Here is a 21,241-nt window from a genome sequence, read left to right as displayed (position 1 = left end):
GGGGGCCGAGGCGCGCCCGCCGCAGCGCTTCGACCCCGGGCCCGGCCAGGTGGCGCCCGCAGGCGGAGCGGGGCGGGGCCGCCGCCGGGTGTCTCTGCCCCGCGTGGGAGCGCCCGGGCGCCGGCAGGACGCGGCCGCGGGGCCCATTGTAAAGAGACAGCGGCGCGGCCCGCCCCCGCCCGGGTCTCGCTCACACACAGCTGTGGGCACAGACCACAGCGCAGCCGCCGCGCGGCACGTAGGGAAAGAGGCTGAACGCGCCCAAGAGAGGAAGGATTTCACCGCGGACACTGCACCCCCCCGGCCAAGGGAGATCGCGCCGAGCCCCGGGGCCTGGATGCTGGGACGTGGCCGCGTCTCCTCCCAGCCGCTCGTAGCTGTACCCGGCTGGGAGGTGGGCGCGAGGAGCTCTGATGTTTCTGCTTCAGAGACACCAGAGATAAGGGTATGGTGGGACTCAAGGAGGTGGCTGGGGTGTCTTTTCCAGTTGGTTTCCGAGTGGTAGCCGTGCTAGTGAGGAAGTGGGGGCTAGCCCGCGAAAGCTTGTGCCCAAATAAATGTGTTAGTCTCTAATGGCCACAAGGACGCCTCCTTGTTTTTCCAACTGGCTGGAATGACAGCTCCACTCACGACAGAGGAGAAATAACAGTGTACATTTTCTGAGCTCTGTTCTGTTTTTCCTGGTACTTGAGGACAGTGTGTCAGGCCAGGGAGACCAGGGTATGTTGCAGAAGTGAGGGCAATGTGGAGAGACTTGGAGCAGGGCTGGGGGCTGGGTTCAGGAAGGAAGGAACGCGTTGCACCTGGGTGGGAGGAGGGACAGAGCATTCAGAAGCTGTGTGTTAAAGGACAGCCGACATCATTTTGGGAGGAGGCATGGAGGTGCAGCAGATTCTGGGACACAAAGTATAGTTTCAGCATGACTCCCAGTGCTTTTGGAGAGAAAACGGGTTCACAGTAAGGTGGGAGGTTTAATTCTGAGGCTTTTTCTAGCAATCCAGAGTTCCACTAAGGAACGAAAGCTCTGCACCATTTTGCTTCTCTGGCAAAGCCTGGTGAATTTCACATGCTAACCTCTCTCTTTCAACTCAGCTTGCTACAGAAGACTGTAACATCTACCAATCTGCCTCTGAAGCCATGTGTCATGACTGATGATGGTGTGTAAGGGTCTGCTTAGGGTGGGGAATGGATGTAGGGAGGTTCTGCTTGTGGAGAGGAGTTAGAGAGAAGGAAACATGGCAGATTCAGAAAAAGATGCAGGAACCTTGGGATTCAAAGGGTTCATTCGAACACTCCCAAGGTGTGGATGGGTTTGCGGTAATGTTGGGATGGAAGGCCATTCCACTGGATAGTTTTCTGGGGAAAAGGGAACACTGTAAAACCTTAAACCCATTCCGATCCTCATGAGAGTCACAGCTCCAGCATGAAGGGGGCCATGACTGAGGGGCTACCTGTGGAGCAGCTTACTGTATACAGGAAGCCCTCCTACAGATGCACCTCAATCGCACCCCCTTAACTACCCCCAGTTCTTCCCAAAACAAGTGAAATTCACATGTAAAACTCTTTACAGCCTCAAAAGAAGAACAGAAAAACAAAAACTAACTAACCAAACAAACAAACAAAAACCCTCAAACTCAAACAAACAACAAACATAAAGCAAGGAAAAGCAAAGTTAAAGTGACACTTCCAACACAAAAAGAAAAGGAGTACTTGTGGCACCTTAGAGACTAACCAATTTATTTGAGCATGAGCTTTCGTGAGCTACAGCTCACTTCATCGGATGCATACTGTGGAAAATATAGAAGATCTTTTTTTCACAGCATAGCTCTACAACTATAAATCTGTGGGAAGATAACAGTATGCTCCTCCCTAATTTTGTTTTTTTTAAAAAACCATTTTCTGGCAGTATATGTGAGAGACACAGAGAAACTTAGTCAACCTTTGGTATATCAGAAATGCTCAGCCTCTTGCTCACTCATCTCCGTTGAGTTGCTGGATTTTTCCTTCACTTTCTAAATCTAGATTATTTTTTTTCCCCATTCTGAGAACAAACTCTCCTTGTTTCTGGAATTCATGTCACACGCTCTGAACTCAGATAGTTTGTCACACGTAACTCATAGAGGAGACAACTTTCAAACACTTCTATTCAGCTGAAGAATGATCAGCAAAAACTTTTTTGTGAGCACAAATCTTTTAAAAATGCATCTGAACCCAGATTCAAAAGGCTTCACAGAAGCTTGGGGTTCTCAAAAAAAGGAAACGTGGCACAAAAGGGGTTTTGGAAGAGACTGACACAGGAGAGTTTTATCTAAAAAAACAATTCAGAGAGTAAAACAGCCTCCCACACCCAGCTTTTCTGATGCCCCTCAATCCTAACCTGCGGTCTCCCATTATCTAGTTCTCAAGTGTTTCAGGCTATCCGGCTCCTCTCTTAGGTAAGGAAGGAGTTAATATTCTCCAGTCTGTTTTTGGTTGTCAGAGTGAAAGTGAAAGGAAAGGCACTGGCAGTCTGAAGACTCATTCAGAGTTTGATTCTAGCACAGACTCCTGATGTTTTAGGGTGTCTGGAACCCCTTGTTTGGGGGCACAGAATGAATCTAGGGCTCATCCTCATCTGTGGAGTGCTGGCTCTGAAGGCTGGTGAGTTTAGGAGGTGTCAGGGATTCTGGCTGGTCTACAGGGATGCCTCTTCAGAAGGCCCATTATAGCAGGGGTGGCCAAACACTCCCAGCCGCATAGCACAATCTTCAGAAGTTCCAGAGCCAGGGCGCACCTGCCAGGGCTCCCCTTAGTCCTTCAGCCCTGCTTCCGCTGAAGCCCTGAGACCCGCCTCCCCTCTGGGCAGAAGCCCCTACCTCACCACCCTGCTGCAAGGCAGAGGGCCTGAGCTCCTCCCCACCCCCCAGTCTGTTAAGTGGAGAATGGGGGGAAGGGAGGGGGGGCTCCGTGAGCCGCACTTTAACGGTAAAAGGGCCGCATGTGGCTCATGAGCCACAGTTTGGCCACCCCTGCATTATAGGCTCAGGGAGCAAGAGGGGGAACAGTTTGATTAGCAGCTTGTGTCCCAGAAGGGATTAGACAAGTGAGCCCCCGTGCCCCCCCCCCCGCCCAAGATGGATGGACCAGAGGGAGGTGTGATAGTATAAGCTGATAATCATGGGGGGGTGCTTGGGGTCTTCCAAAAGGATGATGGCAGTGGGGGACAGGGAAGTAATACCAAACTGGGAAGAGGTACTTCAGGGGAGGTGTTTCAGGAAAGGAGGGGAATTGTGTGGTGGTAGCGTGCCCCAGGGCTCACCTGGATCATCCCCGTTTCTATAGGGCTGCCCCAGCAAAGGGCAAGATGTCAGTGCCAAATGTCTTGTCCCGATGGGGCAGCAGGTATGTGTATGTATGTGTGTGCACCCCACCTCTCAGCTGGTTCTTTTCCTTCTCAGCGGAGCTGGCCCCGGGGTCCCAATTACGCTCTGTGGATGTGGTCTTGGACTGTCATTATATAGAGGAAGCTGTGGGTGGATTTCCGGGTGCCTTTGCCGGATCATTCTCCTCAGACCCTGCCACCCTAGTGCTGAGAGGTGTCAGCATTGCCGATGATGGAAGCTTGGACAGTGTCACCAATTATGAGGCGCCAGGCACAAATACTGACTCCGCTTCTCCCATCATCTTTGAAGTCTCAGGTGAGTGAGGAGCTGGGGATAGGAGAATTGCCATGCCAGCCACAGTAAGCCATGAGTGAATTGAAATCTGCACAGACTCAAAACACAGAGCCCTGCCCCAGGGGCTCACATAGGACATGTGATGGACAAAGGGATAGCAGGATGAAGGGCACTGTGTAAATAGAGACAGAGTCACTATCTATCAACTTACTTACATTAGAGGGACAAGGTGAGTGAGGTAAAATCTTTTATTGGAGCAACTTCTGTTGGTGAGAGAGACAAGCTTTTGACCTACACAGAGCTCTTCTTCAGCCCTCCTTGAGATCCGAAGAAGAGCTCTGTGTAGCTTGAAAGCTTGTCTCTCTCACCAACAGAAGTTGCTCCAATAAAAGATATTACTTCAACCACTTTGTCTCTCTAAAATCCTGGGACCAGCATGGCTACACGAACACTGCTTACCCACATGACCCCACCACCACAATATCTGAGCACCACATACTTATTAATGAATTACTATCACAATGCCCTTCTGAGATAATTGCATTGGTACTCCTAGTGAAAAAAGGCAAAGCCATTATTTTCACTGATAGAGATTGAAACCCGAATAAACTGCCCTGGTGATAATCAGGCTTCACCTGTATAAATTGTATCATACAGAAGGGAGTTTGCACTCTGGCTAAAATCCCAGTTATATCAGTAGCTAAAGTCTCAAGATAGACAAAGCCATAGACCAGAATATTCATAGATTTTAGTTAATATATTCATCTATTTAAGGCGAGAAGGGACCATTAGATAATCTAGTTCAGGGGTTCTCAAACTTCAATGCACCGCAACCTCTTTCTGACAACAAAAATTACTACATGACCCCAGGAGGGGGGACCGAAGCCTGAGTCTGTATGATTCCCACTGTCCCAAGTGGGGAGCCAAAGCCAAAGCCTGAGCCACAATTCCCTGGAAAGGGTAGGGGTCAAAGCCGAAGCCCAAGTGTTACACTAATAAAAATGATACCAACAGGATCTTGTAAGAGGGACAAGGCAAATTGCCACGTTTATTGTAAATACAACAAAATATTCCTATATGCAATTTCTATATAGATCCATTCACACACACAGACATTCACACGCAGGTTCTACATAAAGGTTGTTATAGTTACCAGCCTAGATGTTGCTCGTGCCAAGTCACTGGCCAGGTGGCCTGGACACGAGAGTGGAGCCAAGTCATTGTCAGATGCGCATCCGATGCTCCTGGAGGGTGGTCGTAGAACCAGACTCAAAGAACACAGTCCCTGGACCCAATTTTTATAGGTCTCTGGTTCAGTACAAGTCTATGGAAGTTGCTTCATCATGCTGAATTTACAATTGAGATGACCATCAATCAGCAGGTGATACATCCATGACGGCTCCATGATGGCTAGGTGTTATCTTCTTGTTCTTCCTTGATGCGTTTTGGGTGGATTCCGGTTCTCCCTCCGGGGGTCATCCGGTTATCTCCACTTTGCATATTCTTCAGCCCATCGATATCAAGCTTGAAATTCTTAGGATTAGGCTGGCACCATTTACTAACCAATTATTTCCCTGCTTCAGGCTCTCAATTCCATGCACTCATCCTTCATTCTTTTACTTAACACCACAATCTGTGACTCTTGATTCATTTAACAAGTTTTATCCCACTATCTATTTTTCCCTCTTTGGATACCAAGATTTACATAGGCATGACAAGGGGCCCCCGTGGGGGAAGAGCATCAGGGTGTTGTTTTAAAGAACAGCATTGTTTCCTCAAAGTTCTTATCACTTTCCAGCACAGACTCTTTGTCCTGTACTGGCCTGAAATAATTAGCACTTTGGCCTTGCATTTGTTACAGAGTGAAATTCAGCAGCATGGAACTGATGTTCATACCTTTTTACAATACCTATATACTCTTTTGTCTATCTTTATTTCTACTACTAAATAATTATAATTCTATCATACTTATATAACTTTGTGGGCGACCCAACACAAGGGCTTCAGCCCCAGCCAGAGGATCTGTAACCTGAGCCTCACCGCCCAGGGCTGAATCCCTCGGGCTTCAGCTTCAGCTTTGGCCCCGGGCAGTGGGGCTCAGGCTTCAGCCCCAAGCCCCAGCAAGTCGAAGCCAGCTCTGGCGACCCCATTAAAATGGGGTTGTGACCCACTTTGGGGTCCTAGTCCACAGTTTGAGAACGGCTGATCTAGTTTAACATCCTATATAGTACAGGCCATAAAATTTCTCCCCTTTATCCCTGTATTGAGCCCAGTCACTGGTGTTTGTCCAGAAAGGCATCCAATCTTGATCTGAAGACTTAAAGAGATGGCAATTGTTCCAAGAGTTAATCACCCTCTCTGTTAGAAAATCTGTCTTATTTTTAATTTGAATTTGGTTGGCTTCAACTTCCAGCCATTAGTTCTTTGTTAGGCCTTTCTCACTAGATTAAAGAGCTCTTTCACACCTGATATTTTCTCCCCGTGGAGGCCCTTATACACAGGAATCAAGTAACCTCTCAGTCTTTTTGATAAACTAAGCAGGTGGAGCTCTTTAAGCCTCTCATTGTAAACATTTTTTCCAGCCCTCAAATAATTTTTGTGGCTTGTCTCTGAACCCTCTGTAAAATTTTCAATGTTTTGTTTAAAATGTGGACACCACATTTGTATAAGTATTCCATTATCAGTTTCACCAGGGGCATACACACTACACTCCTGTTTATATGTTCAAGGATCACATTAACCCTTTTTGCCACAGCATCACACTGGGAACTCATATTGAATGTTTGTCAACTATAGCCCCTAAATCTGTTGGATGGTCATTAGTTTCAGGATACAGCCTCAAGTTTATAACTAGGGCCTGCATCTCCTGTTCCTAGATGTACACTTTTGCATTTGGCTGTATTCAAATGCAAATTGTTTGCATGCACCCGGGTGTAACAGTGCCTTTGTGGGTCACGACTGAGAATACCAAATTCAGGACAAACTGCTGAGAAATAGGGCAGACATACCCCAGACTAGTGGTTATTCTCCCATGAGATATACCAAACCAGCAACAAAAGTAAACTTCTGTTTCACCACACTGGGTAACAAGAAGTCATAAAAGCAGTTTCCTTAGGCATTCCAGTCCTTGTATCACCACTGTAAACACTAGACTTAGAGATGAGTGGTTTTTTAAAACCAATTTAATCAAACAAAAGCTTCTTCTGATCCCAAAGGACCAGCTACACACCCAGGTCAATAATATATTACTCAGATCTTACCCAAAAATCACGCTGTTGCCAATCCTTTAATATGCACAATATAAAGGTTTATTTATAAATGAAAAGAAAGAACGGTGAAAGTTAAAATTGGTTAAAGGAATCAAGTACATAAAATAATTGCAGAGTTCTTCGTTTAGGCTTGTGGCGGTGATGGAATAAACTGCTGGCTTAAGTCAAGTCTCTGGTTGCTTCCAAATCAATGGAAGGTCCTCGATCCCTTGGTTAGAATGCTCCCATTAGTATAAGTCCATACATAGTCCAGAGGTTTGAGCAGGAAAGAGGCAACATGGAGGTGTTTCCAGGGCCTTTTATAGCTTCTGCCATGTGGAGGGAAACTCATTGTTTCAAACAAAGAACTCAGCACAGCTAGTGGAAAATCACAGGTGACAAGATAATGTTTGGAGTCACATGGGCAAGTCACATGTCCATGCATGATTAGACACAGTAGAAGCCATTACCTATACTTCAAACAGCATGTTCACAGGAAAGTCCATTCAGGGTAGGTGGGCGTCTTCCACTGTAAGTTAAATGTTCTTTTGATGGGCCACTCAATTTCAATAGTTCCTCCAAGATGTGCTGGCTAACTACCTTGTGGGCACTACCCCAGGCACAAACATTTGAAATCCAGGTATAGAACCAATGCTCATAACTTCAAATACAAAGTGTTACATGCATACAAATAGCATAATCATATTCAGCAAATCATAGACTTTCTAGAGACACCTTAATTGACAACCTTCGTACAGTATTTGTTGCAGTTATATAACAGTGATAGCAACAATGATCTATATCAGAGGTGGACAAACTTTTTGGCCCAAGGGCCGCATATGGGGTGGCAATCCCAAGGGCCGAATTCGGCCCACGGGCCGTAGTTTACCCACCCCTGATCTACATGGTCATATTTTAATCAGATAATGTCACATCAGGTTACCAACTGGTCCAGTTCCTTCTGTATGATTGCCCTATCCTCATTGCTATTTAGCACTCTGCCAGTCTTTGTGTCATCTGAAAATTTTATCAGCAGTGATTTTGTATTTAATTCCATATCATCGACAAAAACGTTCTTAATCCATGTAACATGTGCTGTATTGGTATTGTGTTCATGCTAATTTTTAGAATCACATTGGCATGCAGTACTGAGCCAAACACCTTACAAAAGTCTAAATGTCTTACGTCTGCTTTTGTCAACCAAACTTGCAATCACATCAAAGAATGAATTCAGGTTTGTTTGACAAAATCTATTTAAAATAAAAGCCTCTGGAGAGGCATTAATTATATTTCTGTCCTTTAATTTTTTTGTTAATTGAATTAATTGAAGTAATTGTATCAGCTATTCGGTTATTTTGCCGGGGACTAATATCAAGCTAACTGCCCTACAGTTGCCTGTGTCATCCTGCTTGCTGTTCTGGAAACGTGGCACAACATTAGCACTCTTCCAGTCTTCTGGAATTTCCCATGTGACAGGATGTACCTGGCCCTTCGAGGCCCCTTGCTGGAGGCCTTGTGGTCCTACCGCACCCTGCCCCAGGAAAGGAGCAGTGAAGGTGGGTCCTCCAGGCCTGCTTCGAGGGGTTGCATAGAAGCAGCCAGTCAGAGCCCCGCAGGATCAAATAAAAGCCGCTGCTGGGCCTGAGCAGGTCAGTTCCTAGCTGGGCCCAGAGGAGCAAGGCAGGGTGCGCCTTGCTGGTCACAGGAGCTTGAGGGAGAACTAGAGGGAGGGTTCTGGTGCTACTTGTGTTCTGTGAGGAGGAAGAAGATCTGAGAACTTCAGCCCTAAGGGAAGGGTGAAGAGAAGGGGGCTATGTGGGAAAAGGCCCAGGGAACAGCAGCAGCACACCGGAGGCAGCAGTATGTGGCTGCGGTTTATAGGATTCCTGGGTTGGGACCTGGAGTAGTGGGTGGGCCTGTGTTCCCCCACTGGCCACTAGCAAAGTGGCCTAAGCCCCAAGAAGGGGACAAGTTTCCTTTAGAAGCCTGAGCGAAGAGACTGGATTTAAAGGTCCCAGAGGTGGGTCTGAAGACCCTCATGTGGGCAGATAGTTTGTTGGACATTTGCTACCCCGGAAGGGGTTCATCTGTTGAGCACAGTGAGTTGGCCAGAGGGCTGAGCCACTGAAGACCTGCCTAGTGTGGCTGACAACCTATAGAGGGTACCACGAGTGGGGAAAAGAGGATTGCAGTACCACACCCAGCCAATAGGAGGCATTCGGGAGATGAGTACCCCATCGCACCCCAATATTCCAAGCTTTATTAAAAATGAACATCAGTGGGCCAGAGATATCCTGAGCCAACACTTTTTTATGACTCTTGGGTGCTGGGACCTGGTGATTTAAATTATTTTGTGCTTTATAGATATTGGTTAACATACTTCCTAGTTACTAAGTTCTTGAAAATACTTCGTCATCCTCATGTGATATGAGTATGTCATCCTGCTTCTTTTAAAATACAGAACAGAAATATTTATTGAACACTTCTGCCTTTTCAGCATCATTATTAACAATGTTACCATCTCCATCTAGTAATGGGCCTATACCATTGCTAGGATTTCTTTTGTTCTTCATATACTTACAAAACTCCTTATTGTCCTTGCCCCTGCCAGCCATGCGTTTTTTCTTGATGTCTGTAACTTTCTTTATCAATTTTCTACACTTCATAACTTCAAAACTGGAGCCCCTCTGAGTTTCAAAATATGCCCTTGACTGGCACCAAACCCAATGCTGGTAGAGGCATCAACATTGATATTGGCACCATCGGCCCTAGCATTGGAGCCATTGTCACAACTATCAGTATTGCCATTTCCTGAGAGCTACTTTTCATCCCTGTCACCAATATACTCCTTCTCTACCACACTGAGCAGGGACCCTCACCTGAGGAGTGAGGTCGATACCGCCAAGGGTACTCTGAGGCATGCAGCACTGAGTCCTGGTGCAGAACTAGCATTGGACGGGGCATACCCAGTTATGCCAGTATCAGTACAACCTGCCACCATGGCCTCATTGGCCAGCCCTCCCATAGATCTTGGAGCAGGGTCCCCTCCCATGTCTCAGCAAAGAGGAGAAGATTTCAGTTGCCTCTGGTGTTGCTGGCCAGAGCACCCCCGTCAGAACTGGAGGGAGTCTCTGAAGATGTGATAGAAGCAGTGAGGGAAATGCTCCAGCTGCCTTCACCACCAGAAGAATCTTCTTTGTCCCTGGACAAGACAGTTAACAGTGGCTCTGATACCAGCTGTTGATGACTTCAGCTGGGCATCCCAGGAGATACTCTCGAGGACAGTGGATACAGGACACTGTGGTCCAGGAAAACGTACACAAGGTATTCAGCAGCCTCAGCACCTGCAAGAATTGCCCTCCTGATCAGTGAGGGCAGCCAAGATCTGCTGAATACTCCTAGCCTCACACCCTCTCAATGCAGTGGGAGAGCTGTTTTCACCCAAATTCCATTACTTAGGGCAAGGACAGCAAACCAGCAGCCTGCAGCACTGGCTTCCTCAAGGGGTTAATATTGGTCTGTCAATCACCTTGCTTCCTTTCCTGATTGGCTAAATCTGTCCTGATGTTACCGCCTTAGGCCCTTTGTGAGACATTGCTAGGCAGGATAGCAGTGAGGGCTGGCTCTGCCCACCTGATATTTCCATTGGTGTGGTTTTGTGATTGCCACATGTTCCATGTTGCTGGGTAGAAAAAAAACACTCTTTCTCTGGCACTGTAATTGGCAGAGGAGGCTGAGCTTGGAGCCTAATGATTGGCCAGGGCAAAATCATATTTCGATTGGCTGCTGCCCTCCCCGCCTGAATTTTTTATTGGTGGGTGAGACCTGTTGCTAGGCGGAGTAGCCGGCGCTGGGACTTTGCAAGGGTAATACAGGATCGCGGGAGAACTTAAAAAATGGGGGCCAAGTGTGGGGTATCTTGGGATGGATGTTTTTGCACACTCTGCCCCAGGTGGTCCTGCCCATGCAAGTCAGTGCATATCCAGGCGTGATTTCTGTAGGTGTACTTACACTCCTGGACCCCAGGAGCTGCTACTGCGTGGCAATTTTGCAGTGTGCAACCCTGGGCTCCTGAACTCTAGTCCACCACTGCCATAATCACATAACCACATAGATAAAGACAGAGGCACACTCAGAGAGAGAGAGAGAGAGTGCAAAGTTGCATGGTGGAGTTGATGGTAGAGAGCAGGGATAAGTAAGAGCAAGAGGGAAGGTGTGGGATGAAGGTAAGGAAGAAGGTGGGAATGAGGGAGGATAGGAAGGGGGAGAGTGGGGCAAAGGAGAACATTGTTGCCGGCACCCAGTGCCGAGAGGCTAAACAACAGCTCGGGTTGGTTCGCTACCCGGTGTGCTACACCCAATAATCACAACAGGGTGGAGAAGCAGAAAAGTTTATTTGCAGCTGCAAAAAGGTACAGGGAGAATAGAATCTCAAATCCTGCACACAGAGCAGGAAGTTACACAGGCTTTTATACATCCTTTTTTCCCAGCATACTTATCCAATAGCAAGCTGCCCTAAGTATCCATATAGCCAGCCAATCCAGTTCCCAGCTAGTTCCCTTGTTCTCTGTATCATTTGTTAAACGAAACATAAAGCTGCTTTATTCAGCATTTTTCTTCCATATCTGCCCTGTTTGGCCTTGTTTAGTTTCAGGCGGTCTGACTCTGCAACATATTGTTGCAGATCCTCAGCATAACTGCTGCGAGTGCCTCCAGGCGGTGGGGCCAAGGAGACTTGGGCCTAGTGCGAGGGAGCTTCATCGACACTCGTGGTCTTCCATCCCCTCGAGTTACCTAGTGGCCATGCCCCAGTGTCCCCAACAACATGATGAAGGGGGACACATAACTTATGAGGAGAGGCTCAGGGAACTGGGGTTATTTAGTCTGCAGAAGAGAAGAGTGAGGGGAGATTTGATAGCAGCCTTCAAATACCTGAAGGAGGGTTCCAAAAAGGATGGAGCTAGGTTGTTCTCAGTGGTGGCAGATGACAGAACAAGAAGCAATGGTCTCAAGTTGCAGTGGGGGAGGTTTAGGTTGGATATCAGGAAACTATTTCACTAGGAGGGTGGTGAAGCACTGGAATGGGTTACCTAGGGAGGTGGTGGAATCTCCATCCTTAGAGGTTTTTAACGCCCAGCTTGACAAAGCCCTGGCTGAGATGATTTAGTGGGGGTTGGTCCTGCTTTGAGCAGGGGGTTGGACTAGATGACCTCCAGAGGTCTCTTCCAACCCTAATCTTCCATGATTCTATGACACACTTGGATGGGATGTGGGGCTGCTGAAATGGTTAGTGGAGGAAAGCTACAGGTGAGAGATCCCGGCTTCAGTGATAGTGAAAAGGGAGGAGAAGATAGCAAAAGGAAAGGAAAGGGTGGCCTTTTCTAATCTCGCCAAAAAAATCAGCAAGATTTTGAATGGAAAAGTGGAAATGACAGGAGAGGGGAGAGTTTAAGGATGGACGTGAGAGTGGCAAAGAAGTGGTGGGGATTTGAGGATGGTCTGCAATGAGAGTGCAGAAGTGCTGTTTGGTTAGAGAGAATGTAGGAGGAGAGAGCCTGAGAATCCTGATACCCACAGTTCTGTGCTGTCAAGCAAGCAGCTGTGTAACCTGCTAGCAAAGTATGTCACGCTACCCTCTCGTGCCTGGTCCATAGGCTCGACTGGATACTTCTGCTTCCACTTACTGCTTCCTTGGGTTTGTCTACACTGCAATTAAAAACCCGTGGCTGGCCCGTGCCAGCTGACTGGGCCTCAGGGACTCAAGCAGCAGGGCTGTTTAATTGCAGTGTAGGCTTCTGGGCATGGGCTGGAGCCCAGACTCTGTGACCCTCCCACCTCGCAGGGTCCTGGAGTCTGGGCTCCAGCCCAAGCCCGGATGTCTACACTGCAGTTAAATAGCCCTGTAGCCTGATCCCCATGAGCCTGAGTCAGCTGGCACAGGCCAGCTGGGGGTGTCTACTTGCAGTGTAGACATACCCAGTGAGATCAAGTGGTAGAAGTCTGTGTTGTTGATCTGAAAGTCCTGAGTTCAAACCAGTTGATGATATATGCAGAGAAAAATCATGGGTGATGATATAATTTAAAAATGTAATCATATCATCGTAATGAATATGCATCAAACCCAGCAGCAGAATTACAGGTACCCTGTTCCCCGGACTCTGCAAGCACCTTCCTCACTGTGCACCTTTCAAACTGGCTGCATGTTATACATTTGGACTATCTGTGAAACATCTCGGTATGCTCATGCTCTGTACTATACATTTCCTTGCCCTCATGTCCCACCTAGACACCAAGCAGCAGAACCTGTTGCCTTCAACTGAGGACAGAGTTCCTTCGTGGAAGAATGTACACTTCACCCTGGATCTGCAACTTGCCAGGGATATAAGGGAGGGATACAAGGAGAGGAGAGGGTGCAAGAAAGGGAGTATCACAGCTACAGGACTAGCTGCACTTCAGTCCTCTTTCTAGTCTCTCTCAGAGAACCTAAATCAGGTCTTGGGCCTCTTGCCCTTGTCTGTTTTGGGATGGAATCTTGTGACTCTTCCATACTTGGATCAGGTCTGGGACCACTGCCCCATGTGTGACAACTGCTTATCACCGTGCACGTCCAGCTAGGTTTGGGGCACCTGTGTTTCCTTCCCATGGGAACCTGTGACCAGTGATAATGACCAACAAAATAATCAAATATTCTAAAACAAAATCATAGAATCATAGAATATAAGGGTTGGAAGGGACCTCAGGAGGTCATCTAGTCCAACCCCCTGCTCAAAGAATATTTACTTAGCAGTTGAAACAAAGTTTTTCTCCTCAATCATGACAGTTAGAAACTTACTTTTTTAATCGAAGCTGAAATTCTCATGCAATTGTTTGATTTCAGCGGGGGCTATAAGAAAAAGTTGGCAAAGCTGTTACAGGATCATCTTGAGCCATCTTCTCCTTTCTGCCTGGACCATCCGAGATGGTTACCTGCTGGGAAGCCCTTAATCGAAGACATTCTCACAAAAACCACCTCACCAGAGCCAGGCCAATATACAGTATTAACAAATTATTTAAAGTGCTCCCATATTTTGTCATGGGGAGTATAGCTGAAGAGAGTGCAGGGCAACAAGTAAGAGTGGCATGTGCTTCAGTAACAATAATGGATTTGGCAGATAGATTTTCTCTTTGACAGACACTCATCTCTAGCTGTTGCTGCACCCTCAATACCTCTTCCTTTTTTAGGCTGGGACCTTTAATGTTTCAGCATCCCCTTTGCTCCTAGGTTTAGGCTTGGGAAGAATAAACCTTGCTAGCATGGTTGGTATGTAGGCAGGTAGGTATTTCCCAATTTATAGCTCTCCCTATTGTTCCCTTAAGGTATCGTCTGTCTGTTATTGTTTTGTTCCCTGTTGTTCTTCCCCAACAGCCTTTGAGCTTATCCAGTCTGGCTGCAAAGTTAAAGCAAACAGGTAAACTGAGGAATATATGATATTCATAAAAATAATACATATGACTTCCTCATTCACCACAAGAACTTCTTTAAACAAGCTGGGAGACCAATGTTACATGCTAAGGCTCTTGTGTTTGCATAGCAGCAGCCTGACCCCATTTTACACTAGGTGTAGACACAGCCCTTGGTGTCTCACCAGATTAGGTCCCTACTGAAACTTGATCCTGTTTTTCCTGTTCCATTCATCAAACTACATGTCTTCTCTTTCTCATTACAGAAACTTTGGTACCCATCCCATATGCGGAATCCCTGCTGCATGCAGATTGTGCTGGGGAGAAAGTGACCTGTGAGATCTCTCCATACAGCTTACACCTGGCAGATGAGGGGCCCAGCCAGGCCTCCTGGTTCATGGGGACCCTGAAGTTATCCAGTGGGATCAGCATAGCCCTGGTGCTGAAGGTCAGCAGTGTCAGGGAAGAAGATGAGAGAATGGCCGTACTGCACCCAAGGCTGAAGGTTCCTATAAGCAAGGAGGGCACAGTGCTGACCACAGGTAAAGAAAGTGGCAAATGAGGGGAAAAGACTTTAGTGCTGGAATGCACCTACTGCACCAGGGAGCACTAGGGGAGCCAGACACTCCAGGGCTGAAGACTCCACATTAAGGAGTGCTAGGGGAACTAGAGACCCCAGGAATACCACCCCACTCTGTAGTCTGGGACTTAAGGGAACTAGAGAAAAGGACTACACATGCTGTGAGTCAGCAGGATAGATAATCCTTCCCTTCTTGAGGGAAGCTCAAATGTACGGGGCCCTCCTGCTATCTGCGGGATGTAACCGCTGGGCCACCAGTGTGACCCCTTGATCACTCTGCCCTTGCACTTCTGTGCCCCTTGACTCCCCAGTTCTGGCCCCGCTGTTCTCCCCACCACTGTCACTATAAGACTATAACAGGGTTTGAAAAAGAGCGAGATAAGTTCATAGAGGATAGGTTCATCAATGGCTATTAGCCAGAATGGGCAGGGATGGTGTCTCTAGCCTCTGTTTGCCAGAAGCTGGGAATGGGCGACAGGGGATGGATCACTTGCTGATTACCTGTTCTGTTCATTGCCTCTGGGGCACCTGGCATTGGCCACTGTCAGAAGACAGGATACTGGGTTAGATGGACCTTTGGTCTGACCCAGTATGGCCATTCTTATGTTCATTATTTGCCACACCACTGTGACCCTTGGCAAGTGCTATGTCTGCTCTCCAAGAGTTCGGTGTAGCAAGGAGAGCAATATGCACTTACTCCCCGTATCCTGCTAATAGTTCTGCAGCCTGCAGGATGGGATCTTCTTGTGGGGAGACACATGTCCAACCTTTCAACCCAGCATGGCCAGTCAGTCCACAGCATGCTTCCTCCAGGTGGGTGGAGCTGTGACCCAGTCCCTGATGTCCTGCCAGGGGGAGTCTTCCATAACCACATATATTTAACACTCTCTCAGTCTATTTGTCTTTCTCCTTCTCTTTGTTCCTAGTTGAATTCCAGTTGTCATCTCGCACCCCTACTTTGCGTACCCGACTTGGCACCTCCGTCACCCTGGACTGCAGCTTTGCCTTGGCTTCCAGCTCTCCGCTGGCCTCGCTGGAGTGGAGGCTGCAGCACCGAGGCAGCGGGCGTAGAGTTTTCCACTACCAGGCGGGGGACGTGGCACAAGCAGAACAGTCAACGGCCCACGTGGATGTGGTGCAGCTGCTGGAGACTGGAGATGCATCACTTAGCTTGCATGGAGTGGGGGTGGGGAATGAAGGGACATACATCTGTTTAGTGTCCACCCCCCAGCACCAGGCCCAGAACATCATCCAGCTGCAGTTGGTCGGTGAGGCAATGATGCTTTAAGGATACCTAGTCAGGGGGCAATGGGGGAGACAGGCCCCATTCACTGGAACCTGACCATTCCCCATGTCTCTCTGCTCCCCTCCTTGCTTCCCCAGCCCCATCCAGTGGGGATGAGGGGCTCCTCTGTACTACTCCATTCCCTCAAACACAGTTTATCACCAGCTGGATTTAATTGCCTGTTTGCCCCCCTCCAGAGCCCCCGAGAGTCCGTTTGTTCCCAGAGTTGGTGTCACGTGAGGGGGATGGAGCCACTACCCTGACCTGTGAGATCTCTGGCTATTACCCCCTGGATGTGTCGGTGAAGTGGACACGGGAGGCCCCTGACGACAAAGACAAGATCCCTATCTCAGGCTCAAGCACATACTTCTCCAGCCATAGGCAAGCCCAGGATGGCACCTACGGCATCAATTCATACCTGAGTATCAACACAGCCATAGAGCTGGGACCTGTCACCTACAGCTGCCATGTCTCGCATCTGGCCCTTGAAGAGCCAATTACAGCTAGTGCCCAGCTCAGGACACCAGGTAAACGGGGAAAGGAGGGCGAGTTCTCCTTATTGCCCCTGCCTCTCAGCTTTTGCTTCAACCCTCTGATCTCCTAGCTCCAGCTTTTCCCTCACCTCTCAATTCTGGGGTAGTGAAGCCCCATCCCATTTGGAGCACCCTCCCATTTCCACTGCCTGCCCTCATTCCCCATCCGTTCTTTCCTCTCCTGGCTTCTCCTGGCAGTCGCACTTCCTCAGCTCTCATTGCACCCTCTACAGCTCTTTGTAAAGCATGTTCTCTGCATCATGCAGCACCTTACACTGTTAAGGGGGCGGTGGTTTCAAGGGAGCAAAAAGGCAGCACACGGACTCCTTATTGGGAACCCAACCATGCCCCAAGGACCCCTATACACTGTTGTCTCCAAGGGAACCAGGACCTTCTTTGCCCCCACCCCCTTCCTTCCCCACCAGGAACTCAGCTTAGTCCCTGCTCCCTGTGGCACTGTTCTAATGAGATCCTAATCTTTCCCCAGAAACCTTGCGCATCTCTCCTCCAGTAGGATCCCAGCCCTGCCCTGTGTGTGATCTGTGTGAAGAATTTTAGCTCTCTGAAACAGACTCAGATGAGCTTCACATCACTGACTCCCCCTCTTTCTCCAACAGAGCAAAAAACATCTAATGGGCTTGTGGGAGCCTTCATTGCTACTTCCATCTTCCTTGCTGCTCTCGTTGGCCTCATGCTCAGGAGAAGAAAAGCAGGTCAGAGTGTAAAGCACTTCAGCCCTCTCCCTAGACTGAGGTTCCACAGTCAGAGCTCATCTCCTGCTCCCCATGGTGCCGCTGGCTGTGAGACGCAGAGACTGGAGTAGCCTGGAGCACCTGCTGCAGCCAGCACTCCTGCCACTCTAATTACAGTGCTTCCTGCAGGGAGTAGCATAGCGGGAAGCTCCGTCACAACCAGCTGTCCTGCCTCCTTCCCTACAGCAGCCTTGCTGGGAGAAGCCTGGACCGGAGTATTTGGGAGCTCCCCTCCTACTTCGTGCGCCTACTTCCTTTCCATTTTGCCTCCTTGAGGGAGAAGCTGGAAATGGAGTAACTGGGAGATGATTCCATAGCTAGTTCTCCAGCTTCTCTTCTTACAGTGTCTCTTGCTGGGTAGGAGAGGGGGTAGCTCTTAGGAGTGTTAGTGATGATAATGTAGTACTCAGACCTGTATATTTGCCTGAGATAGAATTTTGGGTCTTGTTTGCTCATTGGACTTTTGATATTTTTATATTCTTACTAATATGTGTGAACAAAGAACAAAGATACTGGGTGTTACATCTGCCCACAAGCAGATCAGGTGAAAAGAGATAAGAGATAGTGCTAAAGTGTTGTTGGGCAGAATGGGTATGTAATATAAAAGCAGTCACTTGAAGGACAGTCCTGCCTCAACTCCTCTCCCGAGATAAGGTCAAGCAGCCAGTCGGGAGGGCAAGGGGGATGGGAGGGGAAGGTATAAGAAACACTAAAAGCCAAAGAAATCCCTGTCCCTGACTGGAGCACAACCTCACTCCTTACTCCTCCCATGGGATATGAAAGAGGTGGTACTGAAGCCCCCAGACCGAAAACCCTCCAAAATGACCATACATTATAAGGGGTAGGATCAGAGGTGCACTACTTTACTTTCTTTCTGCATGACAAGAACCAGGGCAGGGCGAAGGGAAAGCTCTTAATAGTAGCCTACCATCGCCCTGGTAGCTGCAGATCATGGAAGAGAATGACATTTTACTGATTGTTTTTGTCTTCCTGAATCAATTATTTTTCTTTCTTTTCAGTTGATCCAAAATCTGAGGAATCTCTGGAGACTTCAGGGTAAAAGGGACAGTTAACTCAGTTACCCTTATTCCTGCGCCCCCTCTGACAGACCCCATACCAGATGAAGACCCAGCCACTCAGAAATTAACCTCCCATTTTACATTAATGGAGCTATCACCATTTCCAGGGACCCTCTTGCAGCTCTATAGGAAGGGATTGGAGGACCCTTGTGACCCTGGAAAGGTGGAGTCAGAGAAAAGGGGGTGTCTCCATCATGTGAGTGGGGGTAATACCATTAACCTCACTGGAACACTGTTCTTCTCACACTTTCAGGTACACAGAGCTAGATACACAAAGGGATGTAGACATTTTAGGTGCCTAAGACCAACATTTAGGCACCACTGAGATCCTCAAACCTCTGGTCAGCTGGTGCCTAACCCTTTAGCTACCTAAATTCCTTAAGCACCTAAGTTTCTGCCTGTGGACATACACAAAATCACCTAATTCCTGATGCTATTGAGCTGCTTGGTTCCCTAGCTCATGCATAACCCCTGGTAGGATTGTCAGCCTAGGCAATACCCTGCCTTTGTCACCTGCAGGGCCTGATCCCAGAGGCATGCTCAGAGCATACCTATCAGAGCAGGCCTTGAACAGAGACAGCTAGGAGCAAGAAGGTCAGAAATTTGGTGGGTGTGTGTATACACATATGTGTGTACGTGTTTACTGTCACTTTGCCTATGTCATCCCTAGCTTTTAATCCCTCCACTGGCTCTCCCTTCTCTATCGCATCAAATATAAGCTGCTTATATTCACCTTCTAGTACTTTCTTGGCCATTTCCCACCCTACCTATCATCTCTCATTTGCTATTGAACTGTTGATGCTCATCTCTGATGGGCCCATCATGCCAGCCTCCATTGGCCACAGGTTACATTTTCAGACAAGCATCTTTTTACTTTCTCCCACGCTGTTCAGCACACTTGGGAGGGGCTTCCTGAAAACATCCATAAAGCATCCACCGTCAAATACATCCACAAAACTCTCCTTTGCCGCGATGCCTGTAATATATTGACAATGGTTAGAATGCCAATCGTCCTGACCATTATTGTCTCATTGCTTCCTTTTATTCCCCTACAAGTCTCTTGCTTTACGCTCAAGATTGTAAGCTCTTTGGGGCAGGAATTGTCTTCTTATTCTGTTTGTACAGTGCCTAGCACAATGGGGTCCTGGTCCACAACTAGGGATCCTATGTGCTACAATAATGCAACTAATAACCTTATTAGCTTAGTGGACAGAGCACTCCCCTATAATGTGAGAGACCCAGTCTATATCCCTGTTCTGCCTGAGTTGGAGCAGGGACTTGAAGTCAGTTCTCCCACATCCCAGGTGAGTGCTCTAACCACTGAGTCGTTGAGTATTCTGGGGTGGTTATGTCTCAGTCTCCCCTGCTGCAGCTGTTCCACTTGATATAAATGAAATATTTTTGGAGCCGGGCCTCTCCCACATCTCAGGGGATTGCCCTGACCACTGAGCTACAGAGTCAAACTCCTGCTTTGACTCCTCTTTCTTAAATAAATATTTAATTATTTATAATGAAGAGGTTCTTCAGCAGGAGAGATTGAGAGCCAGTTACATCCCTTGTTAGTATCTTGATGAAAAGCTGTGTTGGGAAGCTCAGGGTGGAGAGGGAGTGGGCGAGAAGTGGGGCTCACTCTGTAACTGGCTCAAACGAGATACGGTATTCACTGCACTTTGTGCTAGTTTGAATTTGACCTCTGAATAAAACCCTGTTGTTATTTTTCTAACACATTTCCACTTTAACTCCAAACTCATCTGAATTGGAAAGTCTGGGGAGGGAGAAGCATCATGCCACCACTTCTCAGGAGGGGTGGAAGGGTGAAATTGCAGTGACAGATCACAGTAGAGGTTTACTGGTTATTATACAATTCTCTTCTTTGTCCTTTTCTTCAGAAGTAATAAGGTAAAAAAGAAGTATTTAATTCCCAGCCTCATTCTGTAAAGGGCAATATGAAGTGTAACTGATAGGAAACAAACTGGGGTGAAGGGCTGTCTCAGTAATGATCCCCATCCCCATGCAGGAGTTTCAACCACGGCAGCAGAAAGAAAACTCAGCAAAAAGAAATGGGGGGAGGGGAGGAAGACTTCAGGACCGGACTATATGTGCATACACACACCTAGGTGTTCAGCAGACAGAGCTGCATTGCCAAAGTGATCACTTTTGGCTGGTTTTGGGATACAGAACACTTTGAATGCAGGGATAATGAAATGTTGTTATCCTTACTGTATGAATAAAGGGCAGCAGAACTGTGCTTAGCATGCCCTGATTGAAGGGGTCACCCTAACCTCAAACCCACTTGCTGAGCAGGGCGTAGGGATGTCACATCCCAGTGAAAGTTAGAGGGGTTAGGGATAGATGTTTTTATCTAGTGGGGGGGCTCTGCTTTAAAGGGTTCTAGATACTAGTTGATTCTCTTCTCTTTAGTGTTCAAAGGGAGAGTTGAGTAAACTCAATTAAAAGTTCTTGTTTCTGTTGGGTGGTTACTAGAGCTGAAATCACTGATGAGCAGCTCTAAGCCTTCAACCTGGTGTGAGGACAGTGTTGTAATGAAAGACAAGAAGCAACAGTAGAGAGGTTCCTCGCTGTCCAGGGAAATCACTAAGGGTATGTCTACACTACTCACCGAATGGCGATTGATCCAGCGGGGATCGATTTATCGCATCTAGTCTAG

At 47.8% G+C, this 21,241-nt stretch overlaps 1 protein-coding gene across 1 annotated transcript; it reads left to right on the top strand.

The window, feature by feature from the left end:
• The first annotated feature begins 105 nt into the window (after nt 1-105).
• LOC141974971 (tapasin-related protein-like) lies at nt 106-20,417 on the top strand. Its single transcript, XM_074935059.1, has 7 exons — nt 106-2,640; nt 3,438-3,677; nt 14,611-14,886; nt 15,851-16,192; nt 16,407-16,736; nt 17,360-17,455; nt 18,514-20,417. The coding sequence occupies exons 1-7, from the start codon at nt 2,592-2,594 to the stop codon at nt 18,552-18,554; spliced, it is 1,374 nt and encodes a 457-aa protein (XP_074791160.1). The 5' UTR covers nt 106-2,591; the 3' UTR covers nt 18,555-20,417.
• The last annotated feature ends 824 nt before the right edge of the window (nt 20,418-21,241 follow it).

The sequence above is a fragment of the Natator depressus genome, chromosome 1 (genome assembly GCF_965152275.1).
Source record: "Natator depressus isolate rNatDep1 chromosome 1, rNatDep2.hap1, whole genome shotgun sequence".
NCBI classification, from domain to species: Eukaryota; Metazoa; Chordata; order Testudines; family Cheloniidae; genus Natator; species Natator depressus.
The sequence above is the reverse complement of the archived record's forward strand: the minus strand, read 5'-3'. Positions and strand labels throughout refer to the sequence as shown.

What these genes read in the sequence shown, in the direction of transcription:
- LOC141974971 (XM_074935059.1), top strand. Translation starts at nt 2,592, where the DNA reads ATGAATCTAGGGCTCATCCTCATCTGTGGAGTGCTGGCTCTGAAGGCT. An exon ending in AGTGCTGGCTCTGAAGGCTG is followed by an intron (nt 2,641 to 3,437) that starts GTGAGTTTAGGA and finishes TTTCCTTCTCAG; the next exon opens with CGGAGCTGGCCCCGGGGTCC. An exon ending in CATCCAGCTGCAGTTGGTCG is followed by an intron (nt 16,193 to 16,406) that starts GTGAGGCAATGA and finishes GCCCCCCTCCAG; the next exon opens with AGCCCCCGAGAGTCCGTTTG.